Source organism: Monodon monoceros, unplaced genomic scaffold (assembly GCF_005190385.1).
Source record: "Monodon monoceros isolate NGI ecotype Baffin Bay Population unplaced genomic scaffold, NGI_Narwhal_1 Super_Scaffold_5, whole genome shotgun sequence".
In the NCBI taxonomy this organism is placed as follows: Eukaryota; Metazoa; Chordata; class Mammalia; order Artiodactyla; family Monodontidae; genus Monodon; species Monodon monoceros.
In genome coordinates, this window is record NW_021703782.1 from 18,980,502 (window position 1) to 19,007,378 (window position 26,877).

At 35.8% G+C, this 26,877-nt stretch overlaps 1 protein-coding gene across 1 annotated transcript in view; it reads right to left on the bottom strand.

Moving 5' to 3' along the window:
* LOC114884419 (serine/threonine-protein kinase MRCK alpha-like) overlaps window positions 1–25,969 on the bottom strand; it is a 49,403-nt gene extending 23,434 nt beyond the window's left edge. The window contains 4 exon segments of the mRNA XM_029203436.1: window positions 11,450–11,640; window positions 22,652–22,777; window positions 23,153–23,246; window positions 25,899–25,969. Of these exon segments, the coding sequence (XP_029059269.1) occupies window positions 11,450–11,640; window positions 22,652–22,777; window positions 23,153–23,246; window positions 25,899–25,969 (482 nt within the window).
* Between the last annotated feature and the right edge of the window lie 908 nt (window positions 25,970–26,877).

Genomic DNA, 26,877 nt, shown 5'->3' on the forward strand with positions numbered 1-26,877 from the left:
CCTGGCTGAGTGTTGAAGAAGTGACCCCACTTGCACACAGAGCTCTTCAGCAAAGTGTGGGAGATTCACTGGTTCCAGATGTTTAAAGAAATCTCTGCAAAATCATTAGCTAGCTACTAAGCTAATAAAGTAGAGACGTCAAATAACTACACATGACTAAGAATAAAGACCTTATGGATTAGTTTGAAAAATTCACGGAACAAACAAACAACTACAACAAACAACAATAACAAATTCTGGAGAAGAAGTAGAATTTGATAACTAGAGCTGACAATAGTATTATTTGAAATGTCCAGTTTAAAAAAAAAGTGATACTGTATGACTTGCAAGGAAGCATAAGAGTATGACCAATACACAGGAAAAAAGCAATCAATAGAAACTATCTCTGAGGAAACCCAGATGTTGGATTTACCAGACAAAGATATAAATCAGCTATTTTAAATATGTTTGAAGACCTAAAGGAAATCATGCCTAAAGAACTAAATGAAGCTATGAGAATGATGTCTCACCAAGTAGGAAATATAAATAAGGAAATGGAAAATACAAAAACGAACCAAACAAAAATTCAGAGGTTGATGAGTACAATAACTGAAATGAAGAATTCACCAGAAGGGGTTAACAACAGAACTGAGCAGGCAGAAAGCAAAATCACTGAACTTGAAGATAGGTCAATTAACATTATCCAATCTGAAGAAAAGAAAGAAAAAAGAATGAAGAAAAATTAGTAGAACCTCAGAGTCCCTTGGGACACCATGAAGAATACTAAAATATATATAACGGGAGTCCCAGAAGGAGAGGAGAGAGAAAAGGGGTCAGAAAGGATAATTGAATGAAAATCTCAAATCAATATATAAACTAACTTTCCATCTTGAGAAACTAGGAAAAGAAGAGCAAACTAAACTCAGAACAAGCAGAAGGAAGGAAATAATAAAGTTTAGAGTGGAATTAATAAAACAAGAGAAAATCAAGAAAACCAAAAGTTGATTTTTTGAAAAGATCACCTACAATTGAAAAACTTTTAGCTAAACTGACGAAGAAAAAAATGAAAGAAACCTCAAATTACTAAAGTCAGAAGTAAAGTGGGAACATTACTTCTGACCTTTCAGAAAATAAAAGAAGTATAAGGGAATACTATCAACAAGTGTATGCCCCCAAAATTAGATAATCTAAAGAAAATGGAAACATTCCTAGAAAAACACAAGGTACTAAAGCTGACTCAAGAAGATGTAGAAAATCTCAAAAGACTTATAACAAGTAAAGAGATTGAAGTAGCAATCAAAACGTATCCCATAAAGAAAACCTCAGGACCAGATGACTTCACTAGTGAATTCTACCAAACATATTTAATACCAATCCTTCACAAACTCTTTCAAAAATAAAAGAGAAGAGAGTACTTTCCAACTTAATCTGAGGTCAGTATTATCCTAATACCAAAACCAGGCAAAAATATCACAAGGCAACAAAACTATAGACAAATATCCTGTGTTAATATAGATGCAAATATCTTCAAAAATTCTATTGAACCCAATCTGACATATTATAAAAAAGATTAGATACCATGACCAAGTGGGATTTATCCCAGGAATGTATAACTGGTTCTATATACAAGTATCAATTAATGTAATACATCATGAGAATTAAGGGGAAAACAATCATGTGATCTTCTCAATAGACACACAAAAAAATTTGTCGAAATCCAACACCCCTTACAGATAAAAACACTCAAAAAACCAGGAAGAGAAGGCCGTTTTCTCAACCTGATAAAGGGCATCAGCCATGAAAAATAATGAAGTATTGATACATTCTACATGCGTGAGTCTTGAAACATTATGCTTAGTGAAAGAAGCCAGTTACAAAACTCCACATGTTGTATGATTCCATTTATATAAAAATTCAGAATAGGCAAATCCATAGAGACAGAAACAGATTAATGGTTGCTGGGGCTGGGGGCAGGGGTAAATGCAGAGTGACTGCTAATTAATAAAGGTTTCCTTTTTGTGTGATGAAAATGTTCTAAAATTAGATTGTGCTGATGGTTTTACAACCTTGTGAATACACTAAAAACCACTGGGTTGCCCATTTTTAAGTGGTGAATTTTATAATATATGAATTATATCTCAATATAAAGAGCATCTGGTTTTTTTGTGTTTTTTTTTGCGGTATGTGGGCTTCTCACTGTTGTGGCCTCTCCCATTGCGGAGCACAGGCTCCGGACGCGCAGGCTCAACGGTCATGGCTCACGGGCCCAGCCGCTCCGCGGCATGTGGGATCTTCCCGGACCGGGGCACGAACCCGTGTCCCCTGCATCGGCAGGCAGACTCTCAACCACTGCGCCACCAGGGAAGCCCTAGTTTTTATTTTTCAAAAAACAAATAAAAGCAATCCAAGCTGAAACATCAAATACTACCCAATTATTACATAAAATTAAAATAATAAAAATGAAAAAAAATGTGTTACAAATCTACCACTTGTTAAAGATTGGAACAGAACTACATAACATAATTCCTTTGAGGACTAAACAATTCTTGGGTTGTGAAAATACGATCAATACAATTTCCATTAACACTAGTCACAGCGTTGCCTCTACATAAGATTAAATTCAATTTTGGTAGCCTCAAGTTCAACTCAGATTTTAAATATTTCTGAAGAAGATTCTTTCACTTTTAGTATCATAATTTATTATTACTGACCGGAAGTCAAAGTTACATCATTAGAAGGGATTTTAGCATTTGTTCATTGCAAAGTAAGGTCTAAACAGAAAACTTTGGGAAATTTGAAAATATCCTATCAGGGACACCTAAACTTTATTCTGAAATCATATTCTTCAGATGATTTTCAGTTGCATATAATTAATATCGTATAACATATCATAAATATTTCTGAAAAATATTGTGCACACATTGTGAAAAGTGATTAATAAACTCTTTAAGACTTCATCTGAAACAAAAATATTGACACTTACCCAGACATGGCCTTCATAGGCTGTTCCCATGCCTTTCTGTGGGTCTAGACAGAAGGCACCTTTCTTCTGATGAAAAGGCATGGGACACGTTTTTGTGTGACATGAGAACCCACATGTTTTTTGAGGGAAATAAAGAGATATGATTGTAGGGGATATGACGGTTTGGCTCCCTCAACCCCCATTGCAATTCTGTCTACTACTGTAAAGGTGAAATGCTAAAAACTACATTTCCCAGACTCCCTTGGAACTAAGTTTTGGACCTGATGTAAGCTCCACTAATAAGATAGCTCTCTATGAGACTTTGAGTTGAGTCAAGCTGGGAGAGATGCCTGATGTAGCATATCCATTTTACTGGCTTGGATCTTGACAGAGGGAGTGTGAGGTCACAGCTGCAGTGGTGGTTTCTGAATTTGATGGAAGCTCTCTTAACTCTGCAGCAACAGGGTCTTTCCTGACTCTGGCAGAAGTTGCAGGTTCTGAGGGCTGCAGCAGTGCTGGCAGCTTCCAGATTCACCGTCTTCTTGGGACAATGGTGGAGCTGTCCCAGGCTCAGCAGAGACTGAGTAATGCTGGCAGCAGGAGATGCTCCTGGGAGCTCAGCTCAGAGCCTGCCTCTGCTGCCCTAGGAGAATTGTATGGGCACATAATTCCCCATTTAAAATCCTATTTTCTTTAATATGCTAGGACACATTTATGGTTAAGGCATCTGTGACTGTCACAATGCTGAGGGCAGGAAAGTTGTCCTGCTCAGCGCTGTGAGTCCCTGAGTGGACACTCGACAGGACTGGCTGGGGAAACCAATGAGTACAGAGTCTGTTCCCTAGGATGACGTATGAGGTGCCTGTGTAGCACTGTGATCCACTGTTTGATATTTCCAAACATATATTTCTTTCTTTCAACGATATCTACTGTAATAAATTCATTGAGTAAAATAAAAGGATTACAACTCAAGGATAGTGTTCCATTTTCCTGTCACATAAGCTGGTGAATGTCGTCCTCATACTCTACTAGTGCTACAGAGAACAAAATTTCATTAAACACATTTTCCTAATAAGCGTGGCCCTGCCTGCAGGCTACACAGCATGCCTCCCTGGGGTGCTGTTCACACAGGTATGAGGGCATGAGGCTCTTTGGAGCTGCACAATGCAGAGGTCACCCCCAAATGCTCCCAATGACCACCTGTTCATATGAAACAGATTCAGAGGAATTTTTAGTAAAGTAATCAGTTCACCGTCATGCTTCTACAATTCAAAGAGAACGAAATTTCTTCTTACCAGCTAAATGCAGTGGACTGAATGTTTGTGTTCCTTCAAAATTGACATGTTGAAATCCTAATCCCCATGTGAGGGTATTCGGAGGTGGAGACTTTGGGAGGTCATGGGGGTGGAGCCCTCATGAATGGGATTAATGCCCTTAAAAAAAGAGACCCCCCCAGAGTTCCCTGGCCCCTCCCACCACATGAGGACACAGCAAGAAGTCAGCAGTCTGCAACCTGGAAGAGGGTCCTCACCAGAACTGGACCATACTGGTGCCCTGATCTCAGACTTCCATCCAGTGAGGAATATATGACTGTGTTTAGAAGCCACCTAGTCTCTGTGCTTTGTTATGGCAGCTGACTAAACCACCGAGTTGACTAAAAAACTTAGGTACAAGTATTATGGCTCTGACTCCATGTGTCCCTTCCTCGGGCGTAGCCTTGTCTATCAAGCCCACCATCAGAGATGTGCACTGGTGACACTTGGTGGGAGTGGTAAAGGACGTGAGGTAAAACCTGTGGGCTTTATGCTACAAAATGAAGAGAACAAACACACATCGATAGTTAAATAGCTATGAAAAGGTGATTCTGGTGATTCCTTCAACCCACCCTGCCCAAAATATCATTTTATATGCCAAGATAAGCAGCTCCCCCTTTTCTTACCAGCATTTAAGATTCTTGCCCCTAATTACTTCATAGTTGGAAAATACTGATTAAAGGATCCAAAAATTACCAAGAAGAGAAGGGAGGAGGAGGAGAAGAAGAAGGAGAATTATTTAAGTGGTGATCAAATGTTCATTACTACTATTTGGAGCCAAATTAATAAAGCCTGGCCTTTATTTGAGCTGATATATCCTGAACATTTAAAAATTCTAGATTGATAAATTCTTCAAATGATTCCTTAACTATTAATGGAGTCAGAATTGCCTATGTATACATATTTTTACTGGGGAGGGGTAACAAAAAATAATATGGTTTTTATACCTTCTTTGGAAAAAAAGAATAATTTTAAATTTTATCTCTATAGAAAATTATGTGTTTCATTTTCTATTATCAATAAAAAAAATAATGTGCTCCAGGAATTGGGACACTCTGATTAAGCAAGCCATATTACACTTTCTAGGTGGAAGGCACACTGAAATTTCTAGCTGAAACCCCAACAAATAAAACTCCAGAGGTCTTCACAAAATTATCAACAATTTGAAAATCCACTATGGATTGTCCATTTCTGTATCATGCCTCTTTGACCTGAAATTATTGTTATCATAAATTAGCAATATCTAAATTACAACAAAATCCGGTTTCTCCAAATACTAGTTGGGAAATTTTCTCACCTTCATTGTCTCTGTTTCCTGATTTGTGATGTGGACAGATTGCAGTCCCTGCCATGGGCCCTGACTGTGTACAGGGGCTACCTGCTTCTTCTCAGATCTTCAATTTATTCCCCTCTTTTCAGCACCACATGTCACCCCTGCCTCCTAAAGGACTTGGTGTCCCTAATCCCTGAATCCTCCTAGGTTTCCAAAGTATTAATTATCTTGTGACTTTTTGGCAAGTCATTTCTAAGCACCTGACATTCATATTTCTCAGCTCTCCTAACCCCTCACTCAGGTTCTTCCATCTTTCAAAATTATGTTGACTTATTTGTCTACTCTCTCTCTTTAGTCTGTTTAACAAGTTTCATTAGAAGCAAAAGTGTAGGCATTTTTGAATCTTCTATATTTAACCAGAAGTCTCCAAGAAAAAAGGAAGAAAAGAAAGAAGGAAGGAAAGGAGAAAGGGAGAAAGGGAAGGAGAGAGGGAGGGAGGGAGGGGTTAGAGACCAAAACCAACTTATTCTCATTTTTCAAGGACCTGTTAAGTTTATAACTAAATCAAGTATCTTAGTTGGAAGGAGGATTCTGTTATGATATCCCTTTCTCTTTATCGTTGGTGTGTGAACTGGAAGGTGAGCAGAATCTGTGATCTGAATCAAAGAGACAAAAATATAGGCAAGTTACCTATGTCACTAAAATTATAAGAATTAAATTATTTCTCAAGTAAGATAAAAGAATAATACTTGTTAGACAAAGACACAGTAAAACTAAAATTCTCACAAAGCTGAAAATATATTTTAAGTAATTTAAATCTATGCTTTCTATTTCTACAAACAAAATATATGTATACTTCATATACTTTATAACAATTTGGCTACTTTTAAATGTGTGTCATAGCGTGTGCATGTAGACTACATTAAAAGGAGAATATTAATCATAAACGTATTTAAAAGACACTTTCATTAAGTAGATATATGATCAGAATCTTCAAAAGACTCATTGAACTACTTATCTTATAAATGTAGAAGGGATTTATGGCCGTAAATATGTAGAAATACATTAAAATCAATTATAGAATGTTCAGCAAGATTTTGTGAATACTAATAATCTAAAAATGGGTACAGGTAATTTAGATTACATTTCTTAAATTAGACTTCAAAAGCATATGAAATTTGGCTGTCTATATGATATAAAATTTTTCTTTCCAAGGAAATAGTAGAAAATACGTTTTGAAATGGAAAGAATTGGATGCTTACAGATGTTACTGGGGAATAAAGTTTGATTGTAAGTGAAGATGCTGCACAGCTGAGCAGAGCATATAAGTGTATAGACTTGAATAATGACAAATACCATGGAGAAAAAATACAAGAAATTGGTAGTAAATGCAGGAGATTCAGAACATTTGCCAAATTTTCAAAGTTATGAAGAAAAAAATGTCTCTTTACTATGCATCCCAATAAATAGACTTTTTCATATGGATTCATAGAATGAATATAATAAAGAATCCCTCCTAGGAGGCAATTTATTGATGCCTTAGCTCCAATTTAATTTTATTTTATTTAAAAAGAGACTATCTTCAGTCTGAAGGGGGGGAAAATTATCATATCAGTTGATGCAAAAAAAGTATTTGACAAAATTCAACATCCATTCATGATAACTCTCAACACACTAGGAATAGAAGAGACTTCCTTATCCTGATGAAGGACATTTACAAGAAATTAAGGCAAGCACTACCACTAATGATGAAAAACCAAATGCTTTCCCCTAAGAATGGAAACAAGGCAAAGATGTCCACTACCACTTTCCCTATTCAGGCAGAATAAGAAATAATAGGCAGTACCATACTGTCTTGATTACTGTAGCTTTGTAGTATAGTCTGAAGTCAAGGAGCCTGATTCCTCCAGCTCCGTTTTCCTTGCTTTGGCTATTCGAAGTCTTTCATGTTTCCATATAAATTGGAATTTTTTTGTTCTAAGAAAAAAATTTTAAAAAGGTCACGAAAACCTAGGGGTAAGGCAGGAATAAAGACACAGACCTACTAGAGAATGGACTTGAGGATATGGGGAGGGGGAAAGGTAAGCTGTGACAAAGTGAGAGAGTGGCATGGACATATATACACTACCAAACGTAAAATAGCTAGCTAGCTAGTGGGAAGCAGCCACATAGCACAGGGAGATCAGCTCGGTGGTTTGTGACCACCTAGAGGGGTGGGATAGGGAGGGTGGGAGGGAGGGAGATGCAAGAGGGAAGAGATATGGGAACATATGTATATGTATAACTGATTCACTTTGTTATAAAGCAGAAACTAACACACCATTTGTAAAGCAATTATGCTCCAATAAAGATGTTAAAAAAAAGAAAGAAAGAAAGAAAGAAAAGCAGAGCTCTGCGTCCACTTTCTCTCCCATTCTCTCTACCTGCCACCTCATTGTGTGGCCACTGGGTATGCCATGTACCCTCCAGGACCTGTGAGTGATCAATCCTGTTCCTCAAAGTTCCCTGATAGTTTTTACTGAAACACATCCTGCTATCATAATAAGAACCACAAGTCTCAGTCCAGTCACAACAATGGCCCCTGTGGTGGTGGAAAGGAATGTCTGCGGGACTCACTACAAGTACTATGGCCCAGGTGAGTGCCCCGGGCATTCCTAGCCAAGAGCATCACTACCAATAGGCTGAGACTAACACAAAAAACATTGTTTAATTTTGCTCATAGTGTGTTCTTTATTGTGTCTGGCTTTTTTCACTCAACATTATGCTGAGAGATTCATTCATGGTGTTGTGTGCAGCTATAATTTATTCATTTTTATTACTATAGTATATTCCATTATATTAACATAACATAATTTCTTTTTTCATTCTACACTTTGATGAACACTTGTGTTTTAGCTGTTATAAACATTCTTCTATGTATCTCCTTGCATAAAATGTGCAACCATTCCTGTAGGATGTATTTCTAGAAATGGAATTATAGTATATGCCGGTTCATATTTCTTCAAATACTCACCAACATTTGCTTTTATAGTCATTTTATTTTAACTAGTGGCATCTCATGAGGTTTAGAACTTTTAATACGTTTATTGTCTATTTGGATTTCCTCTTTTATGAATAGCCTGTTAAGTTTCTTGCTACTTTCCCACTGGGTTGACTGTCTTTTTCATATTGATTTATAAGGCTCCTCACATATTCTGGATATGTGCCTTTGTTAGTTGTATGTGTTACAAGTATCTATCTCCACTCTAAGCCTTGTGTTTTGATGGTCTTTTTCCCACTGTTCTACACTACTAGCATTATAATAAATCAAGTATTCCCAATACATTTTTTTCTGGGAACTGTTGTGTTCCACTTGTCTATGTGTCTATGATTTTACAAATACCATACGGTTTTAATTACTGTAGTTTTATAATGTCTTGATATTTTTTAGTGCCTATTTGTTCTTCAAAAGCATTTTTACTTTCTTGGCTTTTTGTGTTTCCATATAAATTGCAAATTCCATAAAAAAACAGGATTTTTATCAAGATTATATTGATCTTGATATACTGAATCTTTAATCTTGATTGAATCTTGATTGAACTGATATATTATCAGTTAAGGGAGAATTAATATCTTTATAATATTGAGTCTTTCAATCTAGGATTATAGTATAACTCTCTATTTAACTTAGGCCTTTTCAAGTGTCCCTCTTTAAATTTTATAGTATTTCTTCCTAGAGACCTTTTAGCTATTTTTAGATTTGTTTCTAAATACTTGATTTCTTATGCTATTGTAAATGGTGTGTGTTTAAAAAGGTAATTATTTAATATTTATTCTTCATCTATAGAAAGACATTTGAGTATACTGACATTGTAGTCAATATATTCTGTACATACAATATACTCTGTATATTGATTTTTGTACATTGACATGGTAGTTAACCACCTTGCTAAACTCTTTTATTAATTCTAAAAATTTATTGAAAGACCCTCCATTTCATAATGAATAGAAATAGTCATAGCAGGCATCTTTGTCATGTCCCTAAATATAAAACTGGAAAAGTTTCAGTATTTCACCATTAATTACACTGTTTGCTATGAATTCTGTTGCTGGTACTGATACCTTCCATCAGATTAAGGAAGTTCTTTTCTATTTCTAGTTGGGAAGAGAGGTTTTGCTTTTGTTTTTGTATCATAAAAGAATGTTGAATTTTATCAGATGTTCCTATGCTTTTACTGATATATGATTTTTATTTTTAATCTGTTACTATGTTATGCTCATTCATTTTCTAAAGTCAAACTTTGTGTATCAGGGATAATACCAAATTAGTCATGCTGTGTTATTCTTTTTATATATAACTGGATTCTGTTTAGCAATATTTTTTAAAGAATTCATTATGTTCAGCATTTCATGGGAATTCCCACTGTAGAGCTAAGAGTGTACAAAAGATCAGATTTGGTATGTGTTTTATGAAGATGTTCTACCATTGAGCAATAATGATGAAATATAATGAAAACAGTGTATATAATCTTTGAAGTGTTCCAAGGAATGCCATTGCTATCAGCACAGATAAAGCCATACATGTTCTTGTTAAAATTCAAACTACAGTTCAAAGAATGCTTCTGTATTTTCAGCCAAAATCCTGGATTGTGTTCCTTTGTCTTTAACAGCCATATGAACATTGTTATCCTAGCCTTACCTTCAATAATCTTTTAAACCAGTGGCTAAAAATTAAAGCTCTGTTTTCAGTTAAGACAAAACCTTTAACTTTCACCACAACAGGTATAAAACCAACAAAATACTCATTAATGTCAGAAGAAGAATTCTGTATGTTCACAAGTAAGATTAGACTACAATCTTCCCTTCTAATATTGTCCTCATCAGGTTTTGGTATCAGGTTACAGGAGCCACATAAAATAATTTTGGGAGTGTCTTAGTCAAATATAGCTGCCAAAACAAAATACCATGGACTAGGTGACTAAACACAGGAATTTATTTCTCTTTGCTCTAGAGGCTGGAAGTTTCAGATCAGGGTGCCACTGTGGCTGGTTTCTGGTGAGAATTTTCTTTCTAGTTTGTAGACAGCTGGCTCCTCACTATGCCCTCACATGGAAGAGGCCACCAATACTATCAGACTAGGGTCTCACCCTTATGACCTCATTTAATCTTAATTACCTCCTAAAAACACTATCTCCAAATACAGTCACACTGGGGATCAGGGCTTCAATATGAGAATTTAGTGGGGGACAAAATTCATTTCATAGTTTTCTGCCTCACAAAATTCATGTCCTTCTCATATGAAAAATACATTCATTCCAGCACAACAGTCCCGAAGTCTTAACTCATTTCAGCATCATCCCTAGTGTCTGAAGTCCAAAGTCTCATCTAAATATCTAAATCAAGTATGTTTGAGATTTCAGGTACAGTTCATCCTGAGGCAAACTTCCTCTCCAAGCTGTGAATCTATGAAACCAAACATATTATGTGTTTCCAAAATACAATGTTGGGACAGACATAGGATAGACTTTCCTACTCCATAAGGGAGAAATAGGAGAGAAGGAAGGGGTGACAGGTCCCCAGCAAGTACAAAACATAACAAGGCAGACTCCATTAGATCTTAAGGCTCCAGAGTAATCCCCTTTGCCTCAATGTCCTACCTTCCTGGCCCACCGAGGTGGCAGCATCACTCTCACCCCCCACCCTCCTCTTTGGGGTGACCCTGCCCCTTCAGCTAGATGGGACCTGCCCACATGGTTTTCTACAGAAGCTCTGCCTCTGAAACAGAGGAGCAAATAGTTTTGTCCCCTGGGCCTATGATGCGAGTGGCAGCCCTTATGATCTCTGAATTGCCTTTCAGATCATTCTTCCCTTTCCTTTAAGAATAGTGCAAGTTCACAGCCACATAGCTCTAGGTCCTCTTCTGTAGAATGCAAGAAGTCTGACAGCTTTCCTTCATTCTCCCTGGCTTTCTCTGTCCTCTTTACTTCAAACTGGCAGTGTCTCTGCTGGTTTAATGCCATCTCTATTCCTGGCCTCGGCTGAGATGACTCATTAAATCCATGCATCACACCCATGATCTTGTTATCAAGTGGCTGTTCAGCCACACCCTCAGTGTTCTCTTCAGAACAAGCTTTCTTTTTTTGAAATATGAATAGGTTGAGAGTTTTCTAAATTTCTAATTTCTGGTTCCTTTTTGCTTAATAATTCCTTCTTCAATTCATATCTCTGCTCTTGCATTTTACTGTAAGTAGTAAGGCGAACCCAAGCCACACCTTCAATACTTTGCTTAGAAATCTCATTTGCTAAATATCCAATCTCATTGCTTGCAAGTTCTACCTTCCACAAAACACTAGAACACACTTCAGCCAAGTTATTTGCCACTTTCAAACAAGGATCGCCTTTCCTCCAATTTCCAATACGCTCTTCCTCATTTCCATTTGAATGGCCCTTAACAACTACACTCCACCAATATTCTGTTCATGAATATTTATATTTTTATCTAAGTAGATGGAGGCTTTCTCTCCAGCTCTCCTTTTTTCTTTTTGAGCTGTCAGCAGAATCACTTTTAATATCCATATTTCTACGAACAATCCCTTCATAGCAATCTGGGCTTTTCCTAACATGCACCTCAAAACTCTCCCGTCCTCTCTCCTTTACCCAGTTCCAAAGCCATCCACATTTGTAGGTATTTGTTACAGCAGCACTTCTAAGCACCAAAATCTGTCTTAGTGTTCTCGAGAGGAACAGAAACACCAGAAATATATATCAGTATCTGTATCTATATATCTATATCTCCTATTGGTTATGTTTCATAATCATGTGAGCCAATTCTTTTTAATATCTATATCTTTTTATGTATCCTTATGTATGTGTATATATATATATATGTTTTTATCTTATATAAATATATATTTATATGTATATTTTTTACATATTTATTTATTGTAAGGAATTAGTTCACATGATTATGCAGACTTAGAAATCTCAAGACCTGAAGTCAACAAGCTGGAACCCCAAGAGAGTCAATGATGTAGTTCCAGTCAAATCTGAAGGACTGGGAACCAGGAGAGCTGATGGTGTAAGTTCCAGTTCAAAAGCCAGCATGCTTTCAGACCCAAGAAGACCCAAAGTTCCAGTTCAAATCCAGAGGCAGGAAAAGACTGATGTCCCAGCTCAGTAGTCAATCAGAAGAAGTGCTCTGTTATTCTCTGGAGAGTTAGTCTTTGTGATCTATTCATGTCTTCAACTGATTAGATGAGGCCCACTCACATTGGGGAGAGCAATCTTCTTTACTTAGTCTCTCAATTTAAATGTTAATCTTATCCAAAAATACACTCACAACCACACTCAGAATAATGTTTGGCCAAAGGTCTGAACACCCTGTGGCCTACTCAAGTTAACACATAAAATTAACCATCACAGGGATTTCCTTCTTTTCTTATTTTCTGGAAGATTTTGTGTAAATTAAAATTATTTCATCTTAAATGTTTGATAGAGCTATTTTGGTCTGGAGTTTTATGTGTGGGGAGATATTTAAAAACAGATTCAATTTATTTAATGATTATAGGAATATAAGCTTTTCTCCATTTTTTTTTCTTGAGTTGATTACAATAAGTGATACTTTCTAATAATTTGTCCTTTTTTTCATATATTGACATGATTTTTTGCATATTTTGAAATGATCTAAAGTTACTATATACTTTATTATCTTTAACTATCTGCCCCAGATATAATGTCTGTTTTATTATTTTTCATATTGGTTTTATGTGCCTTTATGTTTGTTTCTTAATGAACCATGTCACACTTTTGTCACTTTTATTAGCTTTGTCAAGGTTGAAATTATTGGCTTTACTGTTCCATTCTATTTTATGTTACTTTTTTACATCATTATTATTTTTACTTTTGCCTTCCACCTTCTTTGGGTATAAATTGCTTTTCTTTTTGTAACTTCTTAAAATGGATGCTTAGCCCATTAACTTTTCTGGATTTCTTCTTGTCTAGTTTATGTATACAAGGCTATAAATATTTTCTAAATACTGCTTTAGCTGCATTCTACAAGTGTTGATATGTAGTATTTTATTATTCACTTCAAACTATTTTCTAATATCCATTAGAATTTCTCCTTTGATTAATGGTTTACTTAAAAAGATATTTCTTGATTTACATTAGGAATTTAACATATATTTTAAAAGATTGATTTATAACTTAGCTTTTTCATGGTCAGAGAGCATACTTTCCATGAGTCCAATCCATTTGCATTTGTTGTTGAGTCTTAGTTTGTGGTCCATCTGCTTATTTTTGTTAATGTTTTTGTGATTTTAAAGAGAAAATGCATTCAGCATGTGTTATGTGTTCTATATTTGTCCACTTGTCCATATTTGTCCACTTTTGTTAATCATTTTATTCAAATATTGTCTGTCAGTTACTGAGAAATGTGTGTTCAGGTCTTCCACTATAGTTGTCAGTTTGTCTGTTTCTTCTTGTAGTTCCGTCAATTTCCATATTATTTATATTTAGACTACATTATATGGTCAATATATGTTTAAGATTAGTGTGACTTCCAGGTAAAATAACCTTTATTATATAATTGACTTTCTTTACCTACAATATTTTTTTTTGCTTTAGATTTTATTTTATCTGATATTTATGTAACTTGTTTTAGCTAATGTTTAGATATTAAAGCTTTCTGTATACTTATGTTTTAGATGTTTCCCTTATGGAGTGTATATGTTAGATTTTATTTTTATCTAGTCTGACAATCTTTATTTTTTCACTGGAGTAACTTTCTTCACTATTAATCATTTTAGTTACTGATTTACTGAGATTTATTTCTATCATCTTAGTTTGTGCTATTTGTCCCATCTATTCATTGTTTCTTTTCCTCTCCTTTCTTGTCTTGTTAGATTAGCTGAATATGGTTATAATTACTTTTTCACCTTTGAACTTGTTAATACTGTTCCTATCCTATTTGTAGTTTCCCTAGAAATTAAAGCATGTACCATTAACTCCACAAATCTGAATTTGATCAAATCCTTACCCTCCTCCTGAGCAATACATGGATCTTGGGATACTTTCAATTCATTTACCCCTCTTTTGAATTAAATGTTATTATCTCCATTTGAAAGTCCATCTTGGTTTGTTTTTTAATTCTGTAGAAATTATTATCACTGTTTTATTCAGTCAATGCTAATTTACATTTGCTTATATATCTACCACTTTCTTTGTTCTTTTTTCCTTTCCTATCTTAGACCTACCATTTGGGATCAGTTTCCTACTGCCTACACCACACTCTTTAGAATTTCCTTTAATGAGATTTTGTTGCTGACAGATCCTCTTCTCTTAGTTTTCATTTATCTGTAAATAAAAGAAATTCATTCTCATTTTTGATAGATAGGTTTGCTCTTATTTTCTTATAGTACATTGAATACATCTTTCCTCTTCCAGCTTCTGTTGAAATTTTTAAGAATTCAGCTATCATTCCTTCTGCTATTATTTTTAGGGTAATCAATCTTTTTTCTCTGGATGACTTAAAGATTTTGCTCTTCATCATTTTCTGCAGCTCTACAGTGTACCTAGACATGAATATATTCTCCTTTATCATGCTTGGAATTTCTAAGCTTCTTGCAACTGTGGATCTAGTCTTGAGTTTGAAAAATTCTCCGCTATGACATTTTTAACTATTGCTCTTCTCTCTCTACTCACCCTTCAGGACTTGGGTCAACTGCTGGGAATTTCTCACTTAATTCCTACAATTTTTATCCTCTCTGCTGTATTTTCTATTTTCTCTCTCCATCTTGTCCTGGTTTGTCTTTTAAATCACAAATTCTCCCTTCCACTGTCTTCATTTTGCTGCCAGTTATGTCCACTGATTCTTTTTTTTAATATGTCATGCCATATTTTATTATTGCTTCCCTGAAATTATTTCCAAGTTTATCATTGACCATATTATACAAATTCTAAGATGCACATTTTTTTTAATGTTTTAACATCTTTGAAATAGAGATATGTCTGAAAATCACTATTATTTTACAGTTATCATCAGCCAAAAAAGCAACCAAATCATTTTGTGCACAAAACCAAACTTACAAACTGGTATAAAAGGAACAAAAGCATTTGTAAGATTGGTAACTATGAACCAGGTATGAGAGCTTCTTAAAATTTTTCTCCCATAAATATGAGAGATGCGGAATAGGAGCTGAAACTACAGCCACCATTTGATTAAGCTTCAATAAACTACTGCATTCTCCAATATCTATGTGCTTTTGCACAGGGCAAGAAGGTGATTAAAGGAGATTGAAAAAGACAACCAGCCCTGCATTTTTCAAATCTTTGCACTACCCTCTTCAACTGCCCCCAGGACATTGGTATTGCTTTTGCTTTACTGTTTGCATTAGTTTTCTATTGCTGAGTAACCATTTACCACAAATGAGGCACCTTGAAACAATACCCATTTATTATCTCACAGTTATGCATGTCAAGAATCTGGGCTTGGCATGGCTGGGTAATCTGCTCAGCGTCTCACAAGGCTGAAATCAAAGTATCAGAAAGGCTGGTATCCCATTTGAGGTTTGGGGTCCTCTTTCCAGCTCATGTGGCTGTTGCAGAACTCATTTCCTTGCAGCTATAAAACTCACGGAGGCTGCATCTTCAAGGTCAGCATAATAGCATCTCTCTGACACTCAACCTTCTTGTAAAGAGTTCACCTTATTATGTCTGGTCCACCTAGCATAGTCTCCCTTTTCATTAACTCAAAGTCAACTGATGAGTAACCTAATGATAAGAATGATATTCTATCATTTTCACTGATCCTCCCCACACTCAAGGGGAGGGGATTTTACAGGGTATGTACAACAGGTGGCAAAAACTAATTCTAAAGGTCAATTTGAATTCTGCCTACCAGACTACCCCAAAGAGAAGGCCTCAGGGCCTCCATCTGGCTCTTCTTACCGTAATAGGCCTCCCTCACTGCCCAGACTGCAGAGATCATGTATGGATCATACCAGTTTTTAGTATATTTATTCCAATTATATATTCACTAACCACAGGTTAGATTCATGGTCCCTTTGAGTCCACTGAGACAGAGTCCCAGCCCAAAATGTCATTTACCTCCTGTATGATATAGCTCCAGGCTGACTTATGGACATTGGTGGTGCTTTGTGTCCCAGAAATTAACATTGACAAAGAGCCAGTGTTTATCACCTCTGAAAAGTCTGGCGTTTCCTTTTGCCTAGTGCACAACGACTCTGTAATTGCCTGCAGATCCCTTCCTCCCAGCAGCAGTGGGTCCTGGTCTGCAGTCTCCTTCTACACTCTGTGAACCAGCCCCATCTTCTAAGCTTCTAGGTTCTTAAACCCCTACCCCTTCTTTTTGTTTTTCAAGCTCCAGAGATGGTAGCTTCTCCTGCCTCTGTGTCACCTCACCATTTGCTTTTTGCATTTTTAGTCCTCCAATGTCTCTTTAACCAATTCTCTGTTTTAAAATGAAGGAATGAACCCAGAGGACATTATGCTAAATGAAATAATCCAGTCACAGAAGGACGAATACTACATGATTCCACTTATAAGAAGAATCTAAAATAGTTAGACTCATAGCAGAGAGAGGAATGGTGATTGTCAGTGACTGCAGGGAGAGGAAAATGGGGAAATGTCTGTCAGTGAGTGCAAAGTTTCAGTTATGCAAGATGAATAAATTCTAGAGATCTGCTGTACAACGTTGTGCCGATAGCTAACCATATGGTTAAATGCACTTAAGAACTTTATGTTAAGCATTCTTACAGGAATTCCCTGGCAGTCAAGTGGTTAGGACTCCGAGCTTCCACTGCTGGGGCCCGGAGTTCAATCCCTGGTTGGGGAACTACGACCCCGCATGCCACACAGCAAGGAAACATAACAAACAAACAAACAAAAACAGTGTTCTTACAACAACAAAAAAGAAGTACAAGGAAATTTTTGGAGGTAATTGATATATCTACTACTTTGATTGTGGTGATGGTTTCATGGGTGTATGTGTATGTACAAAGTCATCAAACTGTATACATTAAATATGTACATCAGTTGTATATCAACTAAACCTAAATAAAGCTTTTCAAAATAAATAGATAAAATAAAATGTCTCTATTAAAATAACTGTTATAGTTCCTATTTTTCTGACTGGAGCCAGACATATATCCAAGGGTTCCTCAATAATAGAATGGGTAAATAAACTACAATATATTCATACAATACCGTCATATATACTGAAATACAGTTGAACATATTGTTGCTGCACATGGATGAAACTCATCCATGCTGCGACACAAAAGGACATATACAGTATGATTCCACTTACATACATTCTAAAATTAAATCCTCTTGTGTAGGGATGCATACATCGAGTGTAATAACATAACAAAAACAAGGACGTCCTTACCATGAGCAGCAGAGTAGCAGTTGCCCACAGCAGAGAGGGAAGGCTTGCTACCAAATAGAAGGGCACACTTCTGGGGCATCAGTCATGTTTCCTGTCTTCACCTGAGTGCAGGCTATAGAGGTGTTTTATACGCTCTTCTGTATGTGTGTCATAGTTCACAGTGTAAAATATTTTGTTTGTTATTTTAATTCTAATACAGGTGACCTTGTAACTTACATAAACTTGCAGACTTACTTTCCATGAAAACTGTTTCTTTCCTATGTGCTTATATCAAGACTTCAGGCCTCTCCCAGGGAATAATATTAAAACAGTTTTATTGCAAGAAGAAAGTGCTACTCTGAGCACATCAGTGACTTCTGAAGTGGCTGTAGAACATACTCAAGAAGTTTAGTACTTACTTCACACTGAGCCACGGCATAGGTGGTTGTATTAAAAAGTGCCAAGGAAGATGAACTTGGGTCTGGTAGCACTAAACCTGGAACGCATCAGCAAAAATGTATTAAACTCAGAAAATTGAAACTAACGTTCATGACTTTTTGGACCTTAATCTCTTTAAAATCGTTCTCAAACCATATTTTCAGAGGTAATCTGGTTTATCATCTATATATACTTAAGTCAAAGTATGTTTATATTTATTTTTATATGTTAGGTACATTTAATATATCTAAGCATTCTGCATCTCAAACGAAACAATAATTTTTAGCAAATTTATGGTAAACTTATAATGGAAGTATATAAATAAATTATATAAGTTTTCATGAATTAACTCCTGTGTGTCAAATCATAGCTTTCTTTTCCCTAATAGTATTAGGTTCATACAGAACTTGAAACAATTTTGGAAGCCCCAAGGGGATTTCAGCAATATGGTCATGCCAATGATGGCTGCTTTTTCTATGCTAGTTTCTCCCCACTTCAGGAATCAATTTCAAATTATTCCTCCTAGGTACCTAGTACAATAACCCCTCAATATCCAGAGGAGATTGATTACAGTACCCCCTGCAGATACCAAAGTCCTCTGATGCTCAAGTTCTTTATATAAAATGATGTAGTATTTGCTTATAACCTACCCACATCCTCCTGTATACTTTAAATCACCTCTAGATTACTCATAGTACCTAATACAATGTAAATGCTATGTAAATAGTTGCTGGCAGGTGGCACATTCAACGTAAATTCTATGTAAATAGTTGCTGGTGCATGGCAAATTCAAGTTTTCCATTTTGGAACTTTCCGGAATTTTTTAATTTAATGTTTTTGATCTGAGTTGGTTGAATCCACAGATGCGAAACCCGCAGATATGGAGAGTCAAACGTATGCACTTCTTTGACTAAGTTTCTATAAGAAGAACACAGGCAGACATAAAACAAATATTAATTATACTTAAAACTTTTATCATATTGTCAAGGCTTTATTTATTTAGACAGAATAAAGTATCCAACTACAAGGTTTTTTTCCTTAAAGGAATTTTAAAGAAATTCCATGCATTATCATTTAGCAGTTTTACTAACTTTAAATATATTCAAAATGAAGTCTTACTGTAAGATTATAATTTTACTTAAATATGAGAGAAGAAAAAGCACAAATTCAGACTTTCTCTAACTAGCATACCTTTAGCAACTGACATTGCCAGGAGTGTGAATTTTCCAGCTATAAATCACTAAACACAATTGCTTAATAGTCAAATAAGGAAGGGTGTTCAGAAATGCCACATAATACTGCACAAGGATTGTATTGCTCTGCAGCATTTAGAGAAAAAATAATGGTAAAAATAAAATTCCAGGATAAAAATGTTAACTTGATAAAGTATTGTGATTATATATATATATATATATATATATATATAGTCTTTCCCACCTATCAATGTTTTGTTATCCAAAGTACCCCATCCGCTGGTTCTGTGTAGTGAGCAATACTCTGGCCTTGACTTCTTTGCTGGAGCCTCAGCCCTGGGACCACCACCACCTAAGCACACTACATCACTTATCCTACATTCAGTGCTTCCTACACCTCTCTTGAATTAGAACCTGTCTTGGTTCTCATCTTTGCAAGGGTACTCAAGTTCTCTTTAATTGTTTCTTCTATTGTCCATAAAAAAGTCCACTCACAAATATTTATAGGACAATTTTATTTACTTCCAGAGTTTTCCTATCCTGAATTCCTTATGAGCCTACTCCCTCCCCTCCAGAATATTCATCACTGGTGCAGGCTCAGAGTCATTGGACTCTAATCCAGTCCAATGTGAGCCAAAAAACTGTGGCAAGAAGGGAAAGAGGAACTCAGACAGGTAGAAGCTCCACTAACTCATTTGCATAAGAAGTGGCTTCTGTTAAGACAATAAAATATCCCTTCAGTTAAAGGTAACACCCACAGTTGTTTTTTATTAAATTCTCATATTATAAATACCCTCATAATGAAAAGAATCTAAGAAACCCATGTATTGAAAAGGGTGACACATTCTTAGCTTCCAGAGTCATGGGCAAATGTCAGGAAATCTTAGTGGAGAAAAAAAGGTTAACAGATAGTTGAAAATGGCTTAAAGTGGGCATGCGGCCCCTGAGAAAACCATAATTCAAAAAGAGTCATGTACCAAAATGTTCATTGCAGCTCTATTTACAATAGCCAGGAGATGGAAGCAACCTAAGTGTCCATCATCAGATGAATGGATAAAGAAGATGTGGCACATATATACAATGGAATATTACTCAGCCATAAAAAGAAACGAAATCGAGTTATTTTAGTGAGGTGGATGGACCTAGAGTCTGTCATACAGAGTGAAGTAAGTCAGAAAGAGAAAGACAAATACCATATGCTAACACATATATATGGAATTTAAGAAAAAAATGTCATGAAGAACCTAGGGGTAAGACAGGAATAAAGACACAGACCTACTAGAGAATGGACTTGAGGATATGGGGAGCGGGAAGGGTAAGCTGTGACAAAGTGAGAGAGTGGCATGGACATATATACACTACCAAACGTAAGGTAGATAGCTAGTGGGAAGCAGCCGCATAGCACAGGGAGATAAGCTCGGTGCTTTGTGACCACCTAGAGGGGTGGGATAGGGAGGGTGGGAGGGAGACGCAAGAGGGTGGAGATATGGGGATATATGTATATGTATAGCTGAATCACTTTGTTATAGAGCAGAAACTAACACACCATTGTAAAGCAATCATACTCCAATAAAAATGTTTAAAAAAAAAAATAAAGAAAAGCGGAGGAGGATGAGGAGCATCCTGAGGCAAGTCTGAGGGAGTCTCCCATGTCTCCCATGAGGTCTCCGCAGCTGCACTTTGCCATATCTCACTTTGCCTCCTCTTACAGCTCTGAACACACAGACCTGTGTTGCCTCGACTCTGTCCAATTTGAACAATAGCCGACTTCCCCATTGCCAGTGGTTTGTCTCATGCTGCAACACATGGGAGCATTCCAAAACTGGGAAGTGACTGATATGAATTGAAAAATTTTACCAATTACTAACATGTTTTTAGGAAATATATCATGATGCTGAAAAAAAGTAGTTCCACTGAAAGAGATTTGGCAACTGCATCAAGGTTTGTTTCTTAAGGAACCAAAATAATGGAGCCAATAAATGTGTATATATATTATTTAATTTTCAGTCTGATTTACATGCCTACTTTTGAGCAAATATGTGAACTGAGATGCCGTAAATATAATATGAAATAACATGTTTATTGTGGACGATTACACAGATGTTATTTGATAGCTCTTTACACTGTATCATTCACACAATGAGAAATGTCTTTTCCTTTTCATGTTTAATAAAGTATACTGGTCTTATAACTGGATTGTTTGCAGCATATAAAGCTTTTGGCTTTTAATAATTCAACTTCTTGCATTGAAGTTGATCCACATGTTAACAATTACAGTTAAGTGAATAAGGCTTTAGGCATGAAAGTGGCCCTCAGAGGCTTATGTTTCTTCTCATCTCACTAAAATGACTCTTTTGGAGCACGTTTACATAAGAAATGGATGTCATATATATTTTTTCACACTGGTTTGAATTTTCTTTCTTTTATTCCTTTTACTCTCCAATATTACACCACCTCACCTACACTGATGTATTCATTAGCTATGTTTATTGTCTATTTGTATGATTATCATATTATCATCCACAGTGTTGGAGTTTAATTTGCTCTATTTTTGTGGTAAGAATGAAACAAACTGCTTCACTAACCAGCAAGCAGAATGGAGAGAGGAGCCCTTTAAAAAATACACATGTTGCAATATACAAGTTACAAGCTATAATTAAAAATATGAGAAAACCAGCCTCAGTAGACCCTTTAGAAGTTAAAGGTCTATGGGAAATAGGCCACATTTTGAGTTTACCTCATTCTATTTTCATTCAAAAAATTTTTTTCTACATATACGAGGTATTTCTTACTAGAGGATTTTGGGTGCCTGCGAATCAAGGAAATTTTAAAAATAAGGAGAAAATGACAGAAATATCATTCACAGATGATTCAGTTTTCAGTATTATTGATACCATTCTGTAGAGATCCCAGAATCAATTAAAGCCTGTTGAAAGTACATATGTTAAAAGTAACTAATTGCTTTCAAATTTTCATTACTTTTCATTTCATAGAAAAAAGCTTTTCTTTAAAAAAAAACACTAAACTTTATGTCATAGGAAGAAACTAAACACATAACTATGCTTTAAGTACTTTGCAACCAGATTGTAAATAAGTTGTTTTAAAAATGGTGTCAGTCGGTCTCACCAGTTTAGAGTGGCTGGAGCAGCCTCTGGGAGGATCTTTCTGGAAATTCGCTGTGAAAGCCGACTCCAACTTAAGCATAGCTGACATATCCAGTTTATCAAATCGCTCCATTGCCCCTGGCATTTTCTACAAAATCAGATAAGTAGGTTTTGATTTCCATCTTATACTTACAAAATTTTAAATCACTTCTAGAAAAACTTAGGAGGTGCTGGGAACCATTAGTTTTCTTGAATAGTAAATAGAAAAACTGATTGTTAAATTGTATTATTTTCACTAAATTTGGGAATATTATTAAAGATTCATATGAACAGTCTCATTTTTCTGCTTATAACTATGATAGCTGCCTCCCCTCCTGAAAAAGCAGGGCTCATCTCTTATGAAAATGCATTTTTCAGGTTGAGATCTAGACAAATTGACATTATTCAGCAACTTTATTTTCATCATTTTTAGCTTTCCTTTTTTCCATTCTATGAGTCTTCCTGGGATGTGACTGACACTCACTCTTGCTCCTATAGCCAAGCTGGAATTTTGTAAAGACTCCACTTCTTTGGTTTTTTCTAAGATCAAGTCCTGGGCATCCTTTTCATCCTTGTTGCTGCAATATAGAAAGAAAAAACAAATATAAAATGCAAACATGGAAAAAAATTAATCAACCTAAATGAGGATATGAGAAAGATACATGACAGCAAATCTTAGCATAAGACTATTTAAGGAGTCATAAATAATTTACAACCAACAGAAAAGAGTTAAAGTCTAGAGATGCTACCAAAATATATAGCCCTGGATCTTCACAATGCTCTTAGAAAATGTGAAGCAGCTGGCTGGATTTAAGAAACATTGGACAGGAGTAGACGAATTCCTAGGTTCAGACCATGTAGTTGGGGAAATCATTAATTCAAGGCAAAGACAGTTTTATGGACTTAATTAAGAAATGTCACTATTCTGAACTGTTTATTCTTAATTAGAGATTAATGTAAATATTAATGTAAGCACTGAAAATCTACACTACACCCAACTGTAAAATAGCTTACTGGTAAGCATTATGTACAGTCTATACCACTTATTACTGTAACAGCCTTAAACCTCCATTCCCAGAAGGATCGCTCAGTTAATGAGATGGTTAGTCCCATCACTCCCCAGCAAGTTCTGTGCTGGCAAATGAAAACTCAAGTATAAGAGTGAACGAAAGAAACTTTTAGACATACAAAGAGGTAGATAGTTTACAACACACAAACTTTTCTGAAAGAATTCTTCCAGGATGTTCTCTAGTGCAAAACAAAAGCCGAATTCAAGAGAGAGGGAAACAGGATACAAGAACAGTGGCAACAACTATAATTGTAACTTATGATTAAGTCTAATATAATGTCAATAAATTATAATCTGGATCTAAAATCCCATATGATATCAGCGTTAGATCTGGAGTGAAACTCTCAGAGTTCTGGGCCAAATGCAGGGAGAACACAAGAGCCCTGCTCTCACTGTCTCCACTGGTCATTCAATCTTCGTGAAGCAGCAGTCGTCATAGAATAATGACTCTGCTGGATCACAATCAACGCCTACCAGTAAATAAGCAAATTCTTCGAACACCTTAGAAAAGACGTGCCCTATAGAAACAAATTACACAATTTTGAATATTTTTATTGTTAATGAAAACTTAGAGCATCTTGTATCTTTACAGTAAGAGGTAATATCACAGATTCTCATATAACTGAACTTGAAAAATACATTTCTTCGAATCTGATCTCCAGAAACTCTGTTAGGCTCAATTATGATGTTTTTGTATTAAGTGTGATTATAGTGGAAATTTTTGAAATAAAGCTGCATCTCACATATACTTACATGTGATACATGATATGAAGGGCTTTCAGGAGAAAAAATATTTTCTTGTGTGGCTTTCCTGCATGTTAATAATCAAAGAAGCAAACTGAGCACAATGCTTGAACAAATTCTTACAGAATTTAAAAGGAAATAACTGCCTACGAACAAATCACAATTAAAAGAGTTTAGGCAAGACACAAGACAAACACAAACCAAAATATGTGCAGGAAGAAACAACAGTGAAACTAGTGTAGGCATTGGGTCACATATTCCTGGGAACCAATTTGGTTCTAGCTGCTAGGATTTATGTGAACCTAAGTATATTAAAAGCATCTCTGGGGACTTCCCTGGTGGCACAGTGGTTAAGAATCCGCCTGCCAATGCAGAGGGCACGGGTTTGATCCCTGGTCTGGGAGGATCCCACATGCTGAGGGGCAGCTAAGCCGGTGCGCCACAACTACTGAGCCCACGTGCTGCAACTACTAAAGTTGAGCAACTGGAGTCCGTGCTCCACAACGAAAGAAGCCACTGCAGTGAGAAGCCTGCGCTCCGCAAAGAGGAGTGGCCCCCGCTCACAACAATTAGAGAAAGCCCACATGCAGCAATGAAGACCCAACGCAGCCAAAAAACAAATAAAAATAAGAAATAAAATTTTTAAAAAGCATCTCTAAATTAAGACACAAAATGGAGTGTTAATATGTATTTACCTGGCAGAATAGTTAAAAGCATCTGAAATATATACATTCAAAAAATTGTGTGTGTGTATACATGCATCAGAAGATAGATATATAGATATATAGATACATATATACACATAAACATTTTGCCCCATTTATTTTATCTCTTGTTCACTCTCTTTCTCCATATGTTTCTCTTTCTGAATCATTTGAAAATAAGTCACAGACACTATGTTTTATTACCCCTTAACTACTTAAGTATAAGAACTTCTTACATACTCACAGTACAAAAATAAAAACCTGGAAATCCAACATCGACACAACACTATTAACTAAAATATAGCTTATATTGTGGACACACAGCTTTTTTGTTGTTATTGTTAAATACACACCAAAAAAGAGTTAGCTTACAGAAATTGTCTTAATTTTTAATCTCAGTCAAAGCTTGATAATTCAGGAAAGTGAGCTGAAGAATGTTTAAGAGTAATAAACACATGTAATTTCCTAATTCATTAATTTCATGATGTATTTAAATATAGTGCTACCTGTATTTCAAAGCACCATTTCCTGTTATAATTTGTTAGAAAAGAAAATAGAAATTTAGCTAAAAAAATAAGTATTCTTTTGAAAGCAGAAGCCCTGAAACCCAGCTCTAAGTATAAACACTATTTAGCATATATTTTTAAAAAGTGTAATTGAGTTATTACTGGTAAATTAATAGGAAAAGAACTGCAGACGTTGGCCTTAAGTACCTTCCTGAGGCATTCTGTAGGGGCATAAAATCATTCACCCTACAGAATAAGGGCGTTCTGTCCTTGCTCATAGTGACACAAACAGTCCCAGGGCTTCCCCTCCTGGAGATCTTGGTGGAGCAGGGAGGCCTGAAAGTCTAGCTCCAAGTCCTGCAACTGTCCAAAGGAGTTGCCGGTGTGAGGCCAACTGCTGCTCCCTGAGGTTGGAAGGATCCTGCCCCAGGATTCCAAGGAAGGCACTGGCCTCAGTGGCAGTTAAATGAGAAGACATAACTGTACAGGCTTGATGGGCATCCATGTATAATGGCCCATCCTGTGGGAAAGGAGGAAATCCTTCCCTGGATCATAGGGTGGGAGAAATCCAAAAGGACATTCTGGTGATGACATTGTGATACTGAATCATTCAACATAGCCTTTGAACTCTGAACTTTCATATACATATATATATATATACAAAATATATATGATTATATATATATATATATAGGACAAGAAGAAATTGCTATAAGTCGTTTCATAATTTTTTTATTCTGTTTTGTTTTGTTGAGATATTTCCTTTTGGTAACAATTAATTTTGATAAAATTTCAAACTTGCAGAAAAGCTTAAGAATAGACAAAGACCTCCTGTAAATTCTTTATCAAATTTACCATTTTAAACATTTTGCCCCATTTACTTTACCTCTTGCTTACTCTCCCACTCCATTTGTTTCTTTGTTTTGTTTTGTTTTGTTTCTGAATCATTTGAAAGTAAGTCACAGACATTAAGCTTTATTACCCTTGAAATACTTAAGAATAAGGACACTCCTTACATAACCACAGTACAAAATTAAAAACCTGGAAATTCAACATCAACACAACACTATTAACTAAAATATAGCCTCTATTCAAATTTTGTTAATTGTCCTAATAATGTCCTTTGTAATTATTTTTCTCCAGGTTCAGGATGGAAACCAGGACTGCTAGCTGCGTTTAGGTGACA